At 32.3% G+C, this 19,434-nt stretch overlaps 1 protein-coding gene across 7 annotated transcripts in view; it reads right to left on the bottom strand.

The window, feature by feature from the left end:
* Nucleotides 1-14,338: 14,338 nt before the first annotated feature.
* hts (adducin 1-like protein hts) overlaps nucleotides 14,339-19,434 on the bottom strand; it is a 134,797-nt gene continuing 129,701 nt past the window's right edge. For 6 of the 7 annotated variants that reach the window (XM_072528753.1, XM_072528751.1, XM_072528757.1 and 3 more), the window contains 3 exons: nucleotides 19,165-19,232; nucleotides 17,431-17,541; nucleotides 14,339-16,062 (listed from right to left, as the gene is read on the bottom strand). In XM_072528753.1, coding sequence (XP_072384854.1) covers nucleotides 17,431-17,541; nucleotides 19,165-19,232 — 179 coding nt within the window. In that variant the 3' untranslated portion in view covers nucleotides 14,339-16,062. The remainder of the gene's footprint in view (nucleotides 16,063-17,430; nucleotides 17,542-19,164; nucleotides 19,233-19,434) is intronic. The other variant, XM_072528758.1, reaches the window with a different exon arrangement.

The raw sequence follows: 19,434 nt of genomic DNA, 5'->3' as shown, positions 1-19,434 counted from the left end.
TAATATGAAGGACTCTTTCTCAATATATGCTTTTTTCCTTGTGAATTAACAGTAATTATGTTTGCCATTTGAGTACCTTTTCGTAACAGAAATGTAGAATATTTTATGGCATCAAATTGGAAACATGTTCTCTCTCTTAGATGATTATCATTTAGTTAGGTCATTAAATCTATCTGTATTGGAATGTCTATGATTCATCTCTTTCTCCATTGATTTAATAGTTGTTTTGTTCAGTATTACATTATAGATTTCAGTTCCCATGAATGGTATTTCTTTTTTCTTTGTTACACTTGTTCTTACATAAAGCGGATAGATTATGATTGGCTTTAAGGTTCTTTTTTTTATTCCTTTCTTTTTCCTGGTATCTTCTGTCGAGGGACATCCTTTTGTTTATTAATCCTTTCTATGAGTTTAGTAAAGGTCGTCATCATATGTGTGGCATCTATATGTGATCTGTTGTCTGAATTTTCTGGTGGACTCTTTTTTTATCATTTTTACGGTTCTAGTTTATCTCTAGTTATCCGAGTGGAATCTCCTTCACACTTTGACTGACAAATGTAGCATGATCTGGGTTTTGTCAGTCTGTTCACGTTTTCAATTGTCACTTTCAAGTTCGTTAGTGTGATCACCTTTTTCATGGCTTTTTTTTCACGTCTAGACACTTACTACAAGTACAGTACGTTACTACAGTACAGACACGTCTAGACAAGTACTATAAATTTAGGGAGAGGTCTTTGGTTGTATTTGGACTTCACGTTTTTGACTCTGATTGAGTATATGTTCAGTTCTTCAATTGGGTTCTTTATCTCTTCGGGTTCATCGTTTATAAGCAGTTCCTTTATGTATTCATCTTCTTTCAACGCTGCTAATATGTTATCTCGTGGATAATAGTAGCGGTCAGCTTGACTTTCACCTTAGCACTTTTGTTTAGGATTTAATATCATCTGTTGAGATGGTTTTTTCTTGTTTTAGTTTTGGTTCATTATGATATCGTTTGCGTTTGCTGCGACCTCCGTATTCATGCCCATGAGAGAGGTCTTCTTCTGAGAGTGTATGAGCTTTACTTTGCTGTTTATGTTTTGAGCAGCTTCGCCTTGATCTAATCTTTTTATCTTGATTGGTCTTTTGCTTGGTTTGGTTTTCTTTGTTGAGCGACTTGTTTTACAGTCTAATTCGGTTATTTTATTCTTTATATTTTTGGTTTTACTGGTTTTTCCATCCTAAAATGTACTTACGAGTCTTTATCACTCTTGTATTATCTTTTTCAAATGTCCTTTTCATAGATGACACAAAATTTTATACTTAAGATACTCATAGGGGACGAATGTCATATATTCTTAGTTTTTGGCTCGTTATTTATTTATTCCGAAGTATGACCTACACGTTGGTAATATTTTTCTTTATCTATCACTGGTCATGAGGGAGCCCAGATATGATTTTGTTTATAACCTCAAAATTTCCCAAGCTTAAGAATTTTATGAATACTGCAATTTTTAATTTATATGAAGCAATAACGAGTAAATATTTGCCTCTTTCGAGATTAATTACAAACATCTGTTGTAATCTGGCAACTGCTGATTTGACGATCGCCAAATTTATCGCCTAATATATCAAAGGGTAATTGCTAAAAAAAATTTCTAATAATTAACTGCAGTTTATCTCCAAAGAAACGAATATTTACTCATTGTTGTTTTACATAAATCAAAAATTGCAGAATTCATAACATAATATAAGCAAAATGTACTCTTTTAAAGCTTTATCTTTTTAAAAATAAAATTAAAGACAGTCAAGATTTCCTTTCACGCAAAAATTTTTTTCATTTTCCTTTCATCTTTTTATATTTGAAGCATACAGCATCTACATTTTAAAAACATGCCAACACTGCTATACCGAAATTTTTTGTTCCATGTTTGACATTTGCGGCTATAATCAGCTTGCACTTTCGGTAAACTCAACCGTCTCTCAATGTCTCTATAATATTTTAGTTTATATATATATATATATATATATATATATATATATATATATATATACCCGGTATTTAGGCGTTCCACGCCCTTCCGGTAGGGATCTATGGAGGAGTATCACCTAGCCGCAAGCCCTTATCTCTTGCCGTACTGCTCCACCATAGGCCGATCAGATACCAGCATATTCTAGACTAAGCCGCAGATTCATTTTAGAATTTTAAACTACTGCGTTAGCCTTTTTGTTTGCTATTCACCGAGCCGAGGATTTGAACTGACATCTCTCGCATTGAAGCGAAGGAGAAGCCAGCCGCCCAGCCCGCTTGGCTAACCGATCGACTAATATTTTTTAATCAAACTTGTCCCAAATAGATTTTAAACATGGTTGGGGAAGACAGTAACCCTACTTTAATCCTTTAATATAAGTAAAGATATTCTTGTATACTTACATGAAAAGCTTTTATTGGGTCTATATTTGTGTTCAATTTCTTAAGAGCTTCACAAAGTTTAGTGAGTAAACCGGTGTTTTACAACTTCTTCAAATCGATATATACTATACTCGTATATATTTTGTAATTATATGCCAATATTATTAATTATTTGTGTTATAAAATAAATTTGATCTGGCTGCTTAAAATGCTATCACTTCCTTTGTCTGTAACTGTTTGTATCTTTTGGTATTTTTAAATATTGGTGGATATTTTGCGATAGTTATTTTACATTATTTTATTACGGGATTATTTTTTAATGAATTTGTCTTCGTAACTGTATGGTATCCTGTCATTCCATTAAAAAATCGTAGATATTCAAGTCAATGTCTGTTAGTCTTCTGAAAAATCTCAATGTGTTAGCTTGGATTCTAAAGTTATATCTTTGTGTCGTTACCCAACTTTCACACCCAAAAACAGGGTTGATAGCCATTGTCATGTTCGCCCTGAGTTCTTAGCACAAATAATGGTCTGTGATCCTTAGCAGGGCGAACAAAATTTTATCATCGTAGTCGTAGTGTTTCTTGTCTTGTTCTGAAAATTGTTCCTTAAAGTACTCATTAAATGAGCTTAAACTCAAATAAAATTAGTATGGCTGAATAGGTATTTTCAGTACCTTTCAAACGAGATATCACTTTCCATAAGGTCATATTTAAAATTATCTGTCACAGTGGCGCTGTAACGTCATCTGTCACTATTACGTCACTTGTTATGACTAGTTAAGAAGCCTACGTCTGTTTATTACCTTCCTCCAGATTTCACTATTATAAGTATAACCGTTCAAAAGATACGAGGGGAACGGACTTTTGACTAGCATTGTATAAGCCTTCAGTCAAACTTCACTACTATTAATTCGTTGCATTACTTTGTTATTTGTTGCGTGTATTCTTCATCAATATATCTTCACCTCTAATCTTAGAATTCTTCGATATATCTACATTTCGATATAACACATCCAGCCTGGTTAGATTTTTCAAACTCCACGTCTCTACTCCATAAAGTCGACCATACGTATCATTAATAGTAGCGTTAATCTTAGCTGTAGATCGAAATGTGAATCAAAGAGGAATCCACATAACTTTACGAAGTCAATTCTGGCTTAAGCGTTTTGAAGCTTGACGTCTTTTTCCGGGTTAATGGTACCTACAGTTATTTTAGACTCCCATATATTATATTCTGTTGCAGTATATTATTTTTTATTCGTCAAGATAATAGAACATTCTGTTTTGTGTAAATATGGTTTTGGTCTATTTAACATTGAGTTTCATGTCGAACTCCTCGCAAGTGTTTCAATTCATTTTCTCAGCATCTCATGACATATCTGAATTTCTATTTCAGTTCTCTTCTACAAACCACATCAGGCTAGACATAATGGCCAGAATTTATATTAATCATTACTATAAGTCTAAGGAGTTATATTCCTTAGACTTATAATAATCAATAAAACTTAAAACATGTTTTCGTTTGACATCTTGTAGTTAATGAAAGTACCTACGGCTTCGATGTGAATTCTTAAAAGATAATCAAGATTTGTGATTCTATTTTATACCGAAAAAACTTATTTTTCGTATATAAATCTTTTGTAATCGACCGGTAAGTGTACCTATATTGTAATGAATGTTTTTTCTAAAACCAAAGTTTATGTATTATACGGTCTCTCTAGTCAATTGCGAGTTATAAGGACTTTTACGAAAAGTTCATTTGTGTATCTTTCATGTGTATTAATTAAATTCTATTGTATGTTGATTGTTTAAATAAATGAGATTTGTAAATACTGTATTATTTTTAACCATTTACGAAATATTTAAGAGCGCAAAGGATAATAAGATACTTGCATTAATAGAACAATCAAAACAACTGAGAATATGTGAACGGGAATATTCAAAAATTTTTGGATGGATGAATTGCAAAATTATTAATAAGCCAAATAGCAAATTAAAAAATTACGATGGAAATAAGAAGTAATTTTTCAAAATATCTCATAAGAAAAAAATTACTGTGTTTATTAACCTTTAGAAACCAATAAAATTGTAGAATCGTAGAAAATAAAAAAACTAAAAAGTACGCACACAAAAAAGAAATTATAAGCCTTGTGGAGGCGCTCATATGAGTAACAAGTATTAATAATAAAGTCACTCGGTCTATTCACCTCAAAAGTTTGTCGGACTGAGCGTCTTGTACCCTATTGAAGGCGTAACAAATTACAAATGTATTTGCGGCGTAACAAATGTATCTGCTCGAATAGAAAAATTCAACCCTTTGTGTGATCATCAGTTAATATTGTTCTGAAGCTATTTTCTTGTGGCATGTTAAAGTAATTACTATTTAAATGGGAATAAGCCACAATTAAAGGTTAAAGTACGTTTATTGACGTTTCAATTTCTACTTCGGAAATCGTTCTCAAAATACAAACATTAGTGATTAAGACTCGTCACGCCATATATCTTCAATAGAGTTGAATATAGTATAACGTTTTTTTATCAATAAATTTCCGAGTAGAAAGTATCTTTCTGTATGTGTCTTTGGCAGAAATGAAAGAAAGGGAGATTTTCTTTTGGAGAGTTTGTGTGAGTAGTCAGAGTTAAATCTTCCGTAAATTTCTTGAAGTGTTGTCAGCAATTCTATCTTAGAAAGTACTTTAATCTAAGCTATATTAGATAAAATCTATCTATATCTATTACTACCTTTAATTGTTGGTAATTTAATTTGCTCCATACTAATACAGTTAAGTATAGTACAGTAGGTAAGTTTAAAGTCAGTGCGATTTTAAATGTGCAGATCTACAAGACAACTGTAAGTAATTAGTTTACCTTCCTATTCTCCTAAAAAGCGAAGAGATTGCTAAATCTTTGGTGATGCACGAGCTATCTTTTTCACCTGTATTCAAAAGTAATTAATGCTGCCACCGGATTCCTTCTAGAGTTATCTCTAGTTATAGGTAGTGATGGGCGAAATGTCTCATTTGAATGTTTGGAATCATTTGAATTAACTCACTGTGATGTTTCGAAACAATGATTCGAAACATTGAAACAATTGACACATCATAACAATTCATTGTCAGATATATACAATATACAATATTTCGTGCAGATTCATTTTCTGTAAGGCACGTGACATCCATGTGATTGTTAAAGTATTGTTATGAGGATTGTTGAATGATTAGGGATTAATTTGAGCTTGCTAAGCACAAATTTATTGTTTTAGGTGTAGGTTAGATATGTTTAGTCTGATTTTATTTAATTAGGTTTTTTTTTCTCGGTAGTATAGATTTTCATTACCATTTTTAAATACTTATCATTATCAGATATGACACGTACTGACTCGTTGTTTCGAAACATCAACTCACAAGCCAACACTAGTTATAGGTACCTAAATTTTCAGCCAATCAGAACATTTAACATTATTTCATTAAAAACAGTACGGTTCGTTTGTTTGTCCAACAAAGATTTTGATTTTTTTGTAATTCTTTAAATTTTCAATAGTATATTTTCATTTGCAATATGAAATTTAGAGTTTCCTTTATCTACAGATAAGCGCAGATAGTACAGAGTAACTTTTTTTCTCCTTTATTGAATTTTTAATTCATAGCATCTGTCTTTACTGATCGATTTACTTTTACATGTATTTTCTATATATTGTGTATGTTGAAGGTATTTTTTTATGGATTTATTGTTTATTTTTATATGTAACCAACCAGGCAACAAGAGCCACACTCTTAAAATTTTCTTAAGAATACCTCACAACAGAATTAGACGCAAATGCGAAGATCTCGAAGATACCCAATTTGGTTTTAGAAATGCTACGGGAACCAGGGAGGCACTTTTTGCGTTTAACATCCTATTATAAAAATGCCGTGACCAAAGAAAATATGTATTTGCATGCTTCGTGGACTTCGAAAAGGCATTTAATAAAGTACACCATGTAAAATTAATGCAAATACTGAAAAATATCGGAATAGATGACAAGGATATTCGTGTCATTAAAAATTTGTAATGGAATCAAACTGCTATCGTAAAAATTGGAGAAAACTACAGCAATGAAATCTCCATACAACGAGGAGTCAGACAAGGTTGCATTTTGTCGCCAATATTGTTCAATGTTTACTCGGACCAGTTATTTAAAAAAGCACTTGAGAGACAACCATATGGAATAAAAATCAACGGGGAATTACTTAATGTGATTAGATATGAAGACGATACAGTAATTCTGTCAGATAATATTGAAGGTCTCCAAATTCTGCTTGATCGTATTCACGAGGTAGGAGAGGAAATGGGCATTAAGAGCGTAGGCGCAAAATTTCGGGCCAATGCTTTTTAAATGCAATCATTTTTTTCAAATCCTGAGAAAACTAACAAATATTTTTGAAAAATTTAAACGCAGAATGAAAGATTACATTATTACCGAGGGTCGAAAGTCCCTTAGAATAAACAAAAAGTTTTTTTGAATGAGATATTTGAAATTGAAAATCACACTAAATTTTCTCTTTTTTTTTTCGCCCCTGTAACTTATTAAAATAAACATTATAGAAGTTTTCAGGGACTTTCGGCCCTCGGAAATAATGTATTCTTTCATTCTGCGTTTAAATTTTTCAAAAATATTTATTAGTTTTCTCGATTCTCGATTAGGATTCGAAAAAAAAAAAAGAATGCATCTAAAAGCATTGGCCCGAAATTTTGCGCCTACGCTCTTAAAATAAACTCAAACAAAACAAAATTTTTAGTGTTTAGTTATGACCATCGTTATGACCCACATCCCGATACAAAACTTCAATTAAACGGAGTCCAAGTTGAGAAAGTTCACAAAATGACATATTTGGGCACTGTGATAACGGACCAACTAGATCCAGGCATAGAAATAAAACGTAGAATAGCAATGACTAAAACTACTTTTATGAAAATGAAGTCATTTCTTTGCAATAATCATCTCAGTTTAGCACTAAGACAAAGTTTGGTCCGTACTTTTGTATAGTGCAGAAGTGTGGACGCTAAAAGTATCGATCATGAACAAAATTGAAGCATTGGAAATGTGGGTTCATAGACGAATGCTGAAGATACCTTGGACAGCAAGGAAAACTAATGAAGAAGTACTGAGTACTCAACAAAGATAGAGAACTGCTAAAGACTGTTAAACATCGAAAAATGTCTTATCTGGGACATATAGTAAGAGAAAGTCGATATAAAATATCACAACTGACCCTTAAAGGCAAAATAGAGGGCCGTAGAGGTGTAGGAAGAAACCAAGTTTCTCGATTAAAAAACATTCGTGAATGGACTCAGATATCAAATGCAGGATAATTATTCCATATTGCAGACCGAGAAGCCTTCGCAATGGCGATCGCCAACGTCAGAAAATTCTGATATGGCACGCGAAGAAGAAGCCAACCATGTGCTAGTCGTTGTTACATTTTTTGTATTTTTCGATACATTCAACCCTATATGTTGAAGCTAACAGTTTAGCGTTTAATTTTTGTGGTTTGATTCAACCACTTGTTGAATTGTTGTTCAATATATTGTTTTTGTTTAACTAACGCATTTTATTTCTCTAATTAAATATTAGATTTAAACATTTGCTTTGCATTTTTTACATATTTGCCCTTCAGAATACAGTTTGTTATTATATTTCTTTGGCACCTTAGGTTTCTTAGCTTTCCCCTTTTATTTACAAAAAATTAAGTGGCGCCCTTTTTCTATCTTGATCTACTTTCCATACATTTCTCTCTATCGATCCATTTACCTATCCTATCTTAACTTTGATACTTTCTTCTGTTATACAACATACCGATTACAAAAGCTAGTTTTGAACCCACGACTCGCTCTCTAAAAAAACCATATGACTGCCGTTCGCAGTATATCCAATGGTGACCTTTCTAGCAAAATCCAGAAACGGTTACGCATGATATATTATTGGCTATTATTTATAATTGTTTACTGTAGGTTTAATATTGACATAGTTGATAATGTATCGACCAATAATATATGCAGCATTTTCTTTTCTGTTTTTAGCGGTTAAGTAACTTATTATCAAAAAAAGAGGTTTAATCTTTGTATGTAGGTATATTTAAATATACCGATATACAAATATTAAACCTCTTTTTGTGATACATGGTATACAGCCAGCTACAGGAATTTATTTTCCTTGTGGATTTTTTAACTTGTTATCGTTTGGACGTGATGATGGCCCGAATTTGTAGAGAACAAAACGGGCCGTCGTAGTTATAATAAATACCAATTATATTAAGTCTTTTTTTCTATTTACCCAGTAAATTAAAATTAAATAAAAGAAAAATTTCTTTCAGTTAATTATGGTTGTTGATAAGCCTGTCTATTACTATAACCCTTATTTTTCGTCAATTTAACATTTTGAAACTTACCTTTCGGTATCCATTCTAACAGTTGTTCCAATTCAGATTCGAAGTTCTTCAAGATATGGCTTTCTTATCTGAAATTACCTACCTTGTTTCCAATGATACTGAAAATGCAACGGTTGCTTGTGCTTCAATTTCAAGGCGTTTACTTTAGTTATGAACTATGTGAAGATTTTAAAAATTTAATATAAATTTAAATTCGTCTCTAACTACACTCTCTACAGAACTCTACAGACCTTAGAACGCATAGCTAATGAACTATCACGTAAACAAGTGAATCATATAGGTAAGTTGGTTCAAAAATAAGTTAAAGGACAGATAAATCTGCCATCCAACGCAGTGTCTACTTAATGGTGTTCAATCCCTAGTAAGAAATATGGGTCGGGGGTTTATCTTTTTGTTTTTCTTTGAGAAATCTTCTTGTTTTTTCTCGACTTTCTCTATTCGATAAGAGTATGATAAAAATAATGTAACCGAAGCACGAACTTTTAAGAAATTTCGAGTCATGTATGCCTTATAGCTCTTTCTTCTTCTTTAATTTCCGTGTCTCCTCGTTGGAACTTTATTTACAGCTGCTTACAGCTGTAAATACAGCGAACAAAAATATTACACTGAAGACAATGAGGGTAAATGTAACGTAAAGACACAAACTGTTTCAGATAGAAATGTATTATACCTCTAATTGCGTATCTTCGAATTTACTAGTGGATATGGATTACTAGTTCAACTACAAAATGAAACATGGCATGTATTTTAACATAAGTCATATATTCTCCATTATTACGATTTTATTACAATAAGATAAAACTAATAAAATATCAAATGGTTCGTTTACTACATGTTGTAAAAAATCATTAAAAAAATATTTAACACGTTCGCTGCCAGATATATTTTTTAACATTTTTACATTGCTCTCTAGTGGGCCGCTACATGAACAGAACGTTGGTCCTATCGGGGCAACGCGGCACAGTGAGGTAAGTAAATACTGTCGTGCGCCGTTCGTCCCGTACCACATAACATAACCTATGTTATATGTAAACAATCAGTTTGTGAAGTTGCTTTATGCTGTTGTTTTATTATTTAAATTAGAATAATAGCCGTAAGTATTTTATTATAGTTCAATAGATATATATTATTTTAATTATCTGTATTGTTAGACGTCTAAATGTAAGACATGTTTGTCTCAAGGTTGGCCTATGGAACCATGGTTGACCCCATGAAACCAACATGACCTGGTACGGCAAATAGTTGACCCCCCATGGACCAATGTGGCCTCCTGAGGCAGCATCAGTGTTGGTGCTATGGGACCAACGTGGCAGTGAACGTGTTAATCTGTTTCTGAAGATTACCAAGGCATATAAACTAAAATATTCAAAATGATTTTATTAAGATTGAACGTTTGAATGATTCATGTCTTATGGATTAATTAATATAACGAAATATCGAGAGAGTTCATTCAAAAACTTCACATCTATTATAACTTGGCAGTAATGAAGTCTAACATTGTTTGTGTCTGTAATCCACTGCAAATAGAACCTTTAATGTCAATTTTACACAAAATAGGGTGACGTCTAAGAAAAAAAATGTGTTGTAGCAGAAGTATCGTCTAATATGTAAACCAGGCAACCACTGGTTCCTATTTTATTCTGTCACTTGGCATGCTGCAATTTTTGGATTTTAAACACAGGTGTCGTTGGGGACCCCTATTAGAGAACACTTTACTTCGATGAATTAGAATGGTTTTCTAATTTATTTACTTACGTTCATTAGGAAAATTTGCGTGTAACTATTGTATAAAGTAAATTGCTTCACTGTTATATGAAAGTGATAATAGGTACATGTAATCAATATACCGTAAAGCAAGAGACCATGAGCAACAAGAAGATGAATAATGTATATAAGCTGTGATTACACAACCAAAACACAATAAATAAATTACAAAATATTGATCGAAGAAAAATTATATGTCAAATTTGTTATTACAAAAGACAATTAAAGACATACTTATTTAAAGACATACTGTTTCAATATTCACGAAATGGTGTGTTTCTGTGGGATGAAACCATTGCTCCTTGGGGTCATCAAGAGGTGAGATCTTGCATTTTATTTACACAAAAAAATTTCGTTAAATCCAAACGACTTACTATGTATTCTGATGGATGTGGATATCAGATGAGATGTTTCAATGTGGAATGGCCACGCGGCTTAACGTATAAGGATATATGACTAAAAAGTAGTAAAATCAAACAAAGCGACTGCCAAAAGTGCACTAAATCGTATCTTCATTAATCATGAACGTATATCGCCAAAAAAGGCAGCAAAGAGAGTCTGTTAGTCCTTAAGGAAAAATATCAAAAAAGCTAAGGTTCATTCACCTCATTTTTGAGCTTTTTATGGTGGTGCCCTTCTGATCGTAACGTATGAAGCCTCGTTGAAAGGGGGTATGCTGGCGTCAACAAAAATCAAATATGGCTGTATGCACAAAAAGCACATAGGACTATCTTTGCCGCAATTGGTCCGATCGTAACTTGTGATGTGTCACGTGATAAGATTTAACGAATACAGATTTTTTTTACGGAAGGGCTTAAAAATAACAGAAAAGTTTCTGAAGCAAAAACAGAAAGTCGAGTTCAAAGGCTGAGGTTTAGGAAATACTTTCTCAATACTATACAAGTACTTGAACACGAAAGATATTCATTTTGAAAGAATAGATCATAATAAAAGGAAATTTGTTTCCTAAGAAGTCATGTAATTGTCACTTCTACATGGAAATCAGATCCCATTCAGTTAATGGAATTTATATGTCCGATCATATTACGAATGAAATGGTGTTGCACAGAATGGGAAGAAACAGAGAGCTTTTGACCACCATTAAAAGGCGAAAGACGGCATATTTGGGACACATACTTAGAAATGATAAGTACGAGTTGTTGCAGCTGATTATGAAGGGTAAAATCGAAGAAAAAATGGGTCCTGGTATACGACAAATGTCTTGGCTGAAAAACATTCGCGACTGGACCGGGTTACACACACAGGCTCTTAAGAAAAGCAGAAGATAGAGACGAATTTGCAATGGATATAGCCAACCTTCATTAGTGGAGACGGCACTAGAAGAAGATATGTCCCATACACCAGAAATTCTACAAAAATACGAGTTTTTTAGCACAAGCATCGAGAGGTGAAGTAATTGGTTCATTTGACGACGAAGGAGATTGAAGATTCTAATTTTTCATGTCTTTAATAACCAGTTTTTGTACTTAATAAAGTTTTTGATGTAATATTGAGTAAATAGTTTGTGACAATCGACTAAATAACTGAAAAGTGCAAATGGACCAACCATGTTTGCAAATGCAAATGTTTTTAACCAAGTTCTTGTGCATCCAATAATTTTCATCTGTTTTTCAAACCTTTTTCTCACATTTATCAACATGGGTAAGTCCGTTATAGCATTTATTAAGTTAGCTGCCTCTAATATTTGGACGTCCATACTACCTGGATACCAACCGTTTATGTAACTGGGTTAAATCTCCGGTCTGTACAATTCGCCCATCAAAGGTCCCAAGAAATCTTACAATTTTTATTTAAAAATTTATTTTATCATATTAGTATTATATGATGAGGTAAATATTTTTCAAATTCTCTTTAATTGTCTTGAACATTGCCTTAGTGATCCTATTTTGCGCAAATGTGACCCCCACAATAAAATAAATGCATACGAGAATGTGATCTACTAATTTTATCTTTTATGAACTCTCACTCTGTTTTGGTTCTAGTGTAGTTACTATTTTTTCTATAAACTGGTCAAAAAGTCGTTAAAGTAAGTAGATATATGGAGTCCCACCTTTTCAACAACAAACCAATGGATACTTCCGATGTTTTTTATACTCCAGTGTCTCTAATACAAGCAATGCTATTGTGTCAAAAAGGTTAAGACTAGTTTGTTCACAACCAATTATTTTATGAGTTTATAAAGGATTTAAAACGTGTCCGACGATAGCTCGCCAATAAGATATTGCTGATCCGATAGGTCTATAAATATTTATACTACTTATAAAATTACAAATTACTTGAAAGCCAGCGATACAGCATTCAAAAAGGATTCCCAAATAAATTCGTTAGCAAATGAAAATCGGATATCGGAAGGTAAAACTATCATAATTTAAAAATTATATTTAAATATAAATAAATTTAAAAATAATTTATTCTGTGGTAGTACCATTTAAAACTACTTAGATGACTTACTACAGATGGCACATACCTCAAAGTATAAAATATTATTTTGGCAATGGAATTTATTATTGGAAAATCTAATATCAAGGTACTACTAGTACTTATTTTTCTACATACTGTAACATGTTTGACTCCCACTTGGTAATGTAATCCTAGGAATTTCTTTTAATAATTGAAACTTCTTTCCACTTAAAAAAATTTATATTGAGGCCAATAGTAAAAAAGTAAATCCTGTACTGAAGTAATAAAACATTTTGAGGGTAATAGAGGTAGGGAGGTAGCTCTAGAAGAGGAAGGGGTTGGTGTGTTGTGTCAAATGAGTAGTAGGATATTTTAGGAAGAAAGGATAAACAATGCATGAAGGGAGAGCTTGATGATAACACTTTTTAAAGATAAAGACGAGATTCGGTTACAGGGGAGACTACAGATAAGACCTGTAGAGCTATAAAGGTAATTTCACACATAACGAAAATTTGAGACAGAACCGTAGGCCGAAGGTTAAGAAGAGAGACATCGATAGAACAACTTGGGATTATGTCAGGAACGAGGAACAACGGATAACTTGTTTGCTTCGAGACAGTTGATAAAGAAATACGGCGAGAAGAAAAGAGAGCTACATTTGTTATTTATAGATCTTGAGAAGACGTACGACGAAGTTCCTAGACAAGAGCTATGGAGATGTACGAGAGTTCTGAGAAGGTTAAGGCTCGTGAAGAATTTGTATGAGGAAACATATAATAAAGTAAATACTTGTGTCGGATTGACGGAAAATTTTCCAGTGACGTTTTGTGAGGAAGAAAAACAAGCGTATGTAATAAAAATATAGGAAAGGGAAAACTGTATTAAAATTAATTTAAGATTATAAACTTTTACAATATTAAGTAATGAAAGAACTGTTAATTTTTAAATATTTTTTAACGGTAGAGTAAGGGTCGCTTTGGCGAGACAGGACAGGACATTTGAACTACTCTGGCCGTCCTGTCTCGCCAAAGCGACACTTACTCTACTTTTAACTATTTCAAAGACATTAACACAAATTGATTTATATTATTAAATAGTGGTATACGTGTAATGGGTATATTTAATATAAACATCATTTTTATGAGATCATTTAAATGCAGAAGAAGCACATTCCTCTGTTTATTAAAATCAGTTTTATTCGTTTTCAAGTATACATAAAAAATTTCTTGTTCCATCTCTTACTGTTGTTGTTACAACAACAAGGAGGATCATCCGATTTCGATTCAAATTGGAATTTAGTCACAAGCCATCCGCGAACAAAAACAGTAATATTTTAGCAATAAAAGCTTTTTATTTTTTCAACAATGCGGAGACAAATTTATAAAAAGGGGACTTGTGCAAAATATTGCTGAACATGTAAAAAGAACCAACAGAAATTGTGCCATCCACTCCCTATATTTAACCAAAACGGCAGTACAAAGAAATTAACGTTTATTTAAATAATATCTAAGGATTTTTTTAAATAAAATGACAAAAGGTATATAAGTGCTAACGTATTTTTTAGCGTTTTCTAAGTTTGGACCCAAAATTGTATATACTGTAAATGTTTAATGTTTACGTACAGTGTGTCATTTAAAGCAGAAACATTCCTGTAAAATTTGAAGTCATTTAATATCAAATAATAAAGGGATTGTGTATTTAAATTATCATATCATACTATAACCATTTTTCGCAGTCGTCAAAAAGAGAAGATGTTTGTTATCGATTTCTTTACTAAAAAATAACTACGCCACTGGATTTCCGAGTGCCTCCCAATAGCTGCGGCAAAAATTTAAAAAAAAATATTAATAACAAAGTTGGTAAAGAACATCTTCAGCTGTGAACTGGTATTTATTATATTTTAGTCATAGCTACTTGGTGGCATTTTGATTATAGCGGCGTAGAAACTTTTAATAAAAATCGCAAATAAAAACCTTAGATTACGAAAGTGTGTAGTATGACGAGAAATGATAAATTTTGTTATAAAGTACTTACTTACTCCATGGCGTTACAACCATTCGTGAGTTTGAGCAGACTTGGCAACATGCCTCCATATAAAGTACATCAAGTATTAAATAGTATTTAAATTATCGTTGAAATTGGTTAGTAACTACAAAATTTTACAGGAATGCTTTCAATCTAAATACGTCACACAGTATAAGAATCAAAAATTTATTAAATGTCTCTAAAATTTGTCATTTTATCGAAAAAATCTAAAACGGTTTCTTTTTCTGAGTGAAAATAACGTTATTTCAAAGCACTATGAAAAATAAAATGAAATATAGCCTTAAAAATAATATATAATAATCTATTTGCACATTCTCTGATTACTCTAATATAACAAAACAATTGCATAGTCAAGATAAAAAGCTAAAAATTTACATAAATAAAAATATTATGTATACTGGACAAAAGCAAACAATCCGACACATTTGATACTACGGAAACCGACAAGAATATGTCATTACTTGACATCAGTAGATGCAACTACTCAGTCTATTAAATTAAAATGATTTCTCATTACTAAAAACCGAGGTAGAGGCTTTAGGAAGAATTAATTATCAAATGCTATTTGGCATAAACCGCTTGTCACATATATGACAGATTTATGACATATGTCACTCATGAAGCACGTCAAATACCCTTTCCCACGAAAACTTAGCATCGTACATCATTTATCCGAAACAAACATCTCAGCTATTAATCACAAAGTCAGTTTCTTGAGTCGAATTGTTTATTTTTATTTAACACATATCTCTATATAGAATATAATATATTAATCCACTACTATGTCGCACTTTGAAAGTTAATATTAAAAATCTTTATGGTTTTCCTGTACAGATAAAGCTAAAATATAATTTATTGTAGTATTTTTTATCGAATTTGACAAATGCAGTCCAATGTCACAGATATAGTGCAAAAATTTTAGCCGCACCAGTTTTTTTACTAAACTAAAATGAATTAATTGCTGGCAGTCTCGATGGAGGCGTTTGTATTATTCTGGCAGAGGCAGTTCCTGAAAACAAATTGATAAAATGATTAATAATATACAGAAAAATGAATATATATATATATATATATATATATATATATATATATATATATATATATATAAAAGGGGGGTTGAGGTTAATTGGGTATACAGCTGATTAAAAGCCAAGTGTACTCTGTTTAACAATTCATTATATTTCGCCAATTTTCTATGGAACTAATCATCTTCACAAAAGTCAATTAATAACATTCGATATTTGATAGTTCTAGTACTTAACCTTAATGACATTTACCGAACTAAACGTTATGTCTGTTTTATTTTTAATTTAAATTGTATTTGTTTCCTATATTTTAATTTGTAATCAACATCAACTACAATCAACATTATTCCAACAAAAAAATTTTTACTTGATGGTATTAAAATAAATCGCACTGCCATTAACCTCAATTAAGTAAGTATATAAACAACAAACTATTATTAAATTGTATTTTACCATGTTTTAAATAATTGTAGCTCTCATCTGATGATGCCAATGAAAATTGGCGAAATATAATGAATTGTTAAACAGAGTACACTTGGCTTTTAATCAGCTGTATACCCAATTAACCTCAACCCCCCTTTTTCATCTACCAGTTCAGCTGTTATTTTAGAGGATATATATATATATATATATATATATATATATATATATATATATATATATATATATATATATACATATATGTGTGTGTGTGTGTGTATGTGTGTCTGTGTATCAGAGGACCCTACGACTTAATCTGTCGAAGTCCTCTACTGAGCATCGAAGGAATGACTGGATGTCGATGCATTCCTAGACTCGTCTTTTCGTACGATGACAAGTTCAAAAAGATGTATGAGCTAATCGGACGGAAATCTAAGCTACCATTATAGTAGGTTACTATCATATAATCAAATCATAAAGCTCGTCTGAATATACAGTATATAACTTTGGGAATGTGCAGTTAAGTCATCACAGCTCACCAGCTCGACAGTGCCTGAGAGAATAAGTTCGGTTCAGTGCAGTTTTTAGGTCCAAAAAGTTAAAGCGGTCCCTACAGCGCAGGTTCAGACGAGTTACCATAGCAACCTCAAGCTCTGAACGTTTGGGACGCGCCGGCGCAGGGAAAACCAACGTTCACAAGCGAACAAAGCAAGGAAAAAGGTGCAAACCGATATTTGCGCTCCAGGACTGGGTGCTTGAATTTAAGCAGCCACCGAATACTGCGAGCGGCACCGCGAATTGCACAAGACAGCCGGGAGAAGTGTCAGATGTTCGGCAGCTCTGTGCGTTTTTCCTTCTCCTCGGGATTGAACGGCAATAGTGTAGGCTTAGTGAGTGGCCTTTTATAACATAGTTTTATAATTATTACTCACCTATGCTTCACGGATCTTTTTTTCTTTCTTCTTCTTAAGGAACGAAGGAGTTCTTAAACCTTTCTTCTTCTTTTTGTCTTTTTTGGGTGATCCTTCGGATATTGAATGATCCTAAAACAGCAAGAAATGTTAGATAACTGAAAAGCATAGTTAACAAAAATAATAAATATTACTATTAAATCTCCCAGAATAGCTTTGCCCCTGCTTTAAAGATGCGCAGTAGAAACTTCTGAATTTTGATGTTTAAAACACTCTATATAGAAAGTAAAATATTCTACACAGAAATGTTTTCTGTCACTGGCAACGCTTCCTGCCATAGCGAAAGCTTGAACAAGCGATATGAACCAAAATAAGCCGAGTTTTTCGTCCTAAAATGGCTTTAACCCATTCTCACCCAATATTAAAAATAACGGCTAAATTGACAGTTATTTAAAAATACAGGACTGTATCAATGTTCGGTTGTATGTAAGCATATTGAAAACTGATAATGTTGAATATTTATGTAATTATATTCGTTAGGAAATATATCAACGCTGTTTAGATGGGTGCCACAAATGACTTTTTAAAACTTATTTGATTTGATGAGAAATTTTTGAATGATGGGATCTCTCTCTTTTGTAGTGGTACTTGAAAATTAAATTTTGACCATTAGCTCTGAAGATGGCTTTGTATACCGACAGAGCTTAGCTAGGTATTGCTTTAAACACTTTTAAAGTATTTTTCTTTTCAATTTATTTTATTTGTTCATAAGTGTGGGTGGATAAGACATATCACTCTTTTTCTAGTAAATAGAAGAGAAATCAATAGAATATAAAAAGCTAGCTTTATATACCTAATAGATCTAATAAAAATATTTAACCAAGAGCAAATACAATACATGATATAATGACTTTAAAAATATATTTTGAAGAATTTATATGTTCTCTACTCTAGCTAATGTAAATAAACCATAATTTTAATTGAAAAGACTTTATACTTAACGTATTTTTACATTTTTAAACAAAAATATTATTTTTTTATTTGTATTTTGACAGCAATTTCCAAGGGGGAAATTAAAATGTAAAACAACGTACTTTCAATTAAAATTTTAGTTTATTTTCATTAAATGTAGCAGATAAAATTTAAAAATGGATAATACAACGTATTCTTATTTATGTACAAATCTCAGGAAGTTGTATACCAAGGTTCCACTGTACTTGGTAATTCGACCAGAAGGTTAACGATAGTTTTTCTTAGTGGCGCATATTTTTTTATGTCCTGTATCAGAATGTACACAATTTAAGTAATTTCAAACACAACTACCGAACGTGTTTGAAAATGTGCCAACAATGTTCCATGTTGTAAGTAGTTAGATGGGGTTCGTTAAAGACGAGTTTTCATCTGACTGCAAGCACTCCTATTCTCTTCTCTAAGGCTACGCCCCCTGGCCAATGGTGGTATGGTCACGCCTCCTGAAAGTTACTAAATCTGTGACATTCTGATGATGTCACGACGGCCATCTTAAAAAGTGGTCCCGAACCGGCCCTATCTAACTACTGTTATATACTTTTAATCAGAACATCTAATTGGAAAGAACTGTAAAGAATTTACATTACGCAAACTTCTGATTGTCGAAGTAAATAAGAAATGACTTAAAGTTCCATAAACGTGTCTTCATAGTAATAAAACCAAAACTGCGACAAAACTTCAATCCAACCCTCACCATTTCACCAAAGGAACTCAGAATATACTTACTTCTTTGCTACTTTGCGACAGTGTGCTCATATGGGCATCGGACTGGTCTCCGTTAACTGTATTCTCACCTACAAGGAAATCAAAAGCGTTTAAGCAAATGCCAAATTTTGTTAGTTGGGTATACGTCAAAAACAAAAAGTTAGATAGGTACTGTTAAAAATATTACCTGGTTAATGTCTTCCAACACCAACAATCATTACCTTAGGAACCAACAACACATAGTCGTCAGTTAACATAACACAGCGATGCAAAGTGTGATTTGTGAAAGTA

This window comes from Diabrotica undecimpunctata, chromosome 4 (genome assembly GCF_040954645.1).
Source record: "Diabrotica undecimpunctata isolate CICGRU chromosome 4, icDiaUnde3, whole genome shotgun sequence".
Taxonomy (NCBI): Eukaryota; Metazoa; Arthropoda; class Insecta; order Coleoptera; family Chrysomelidae; genus Diabrotica; species Diabrotica undecimpunctata.
Note: the sequence above shows the minus strand (reverse complement) of the source record. Positions and strands in the feature narration are given on the sequence as shown.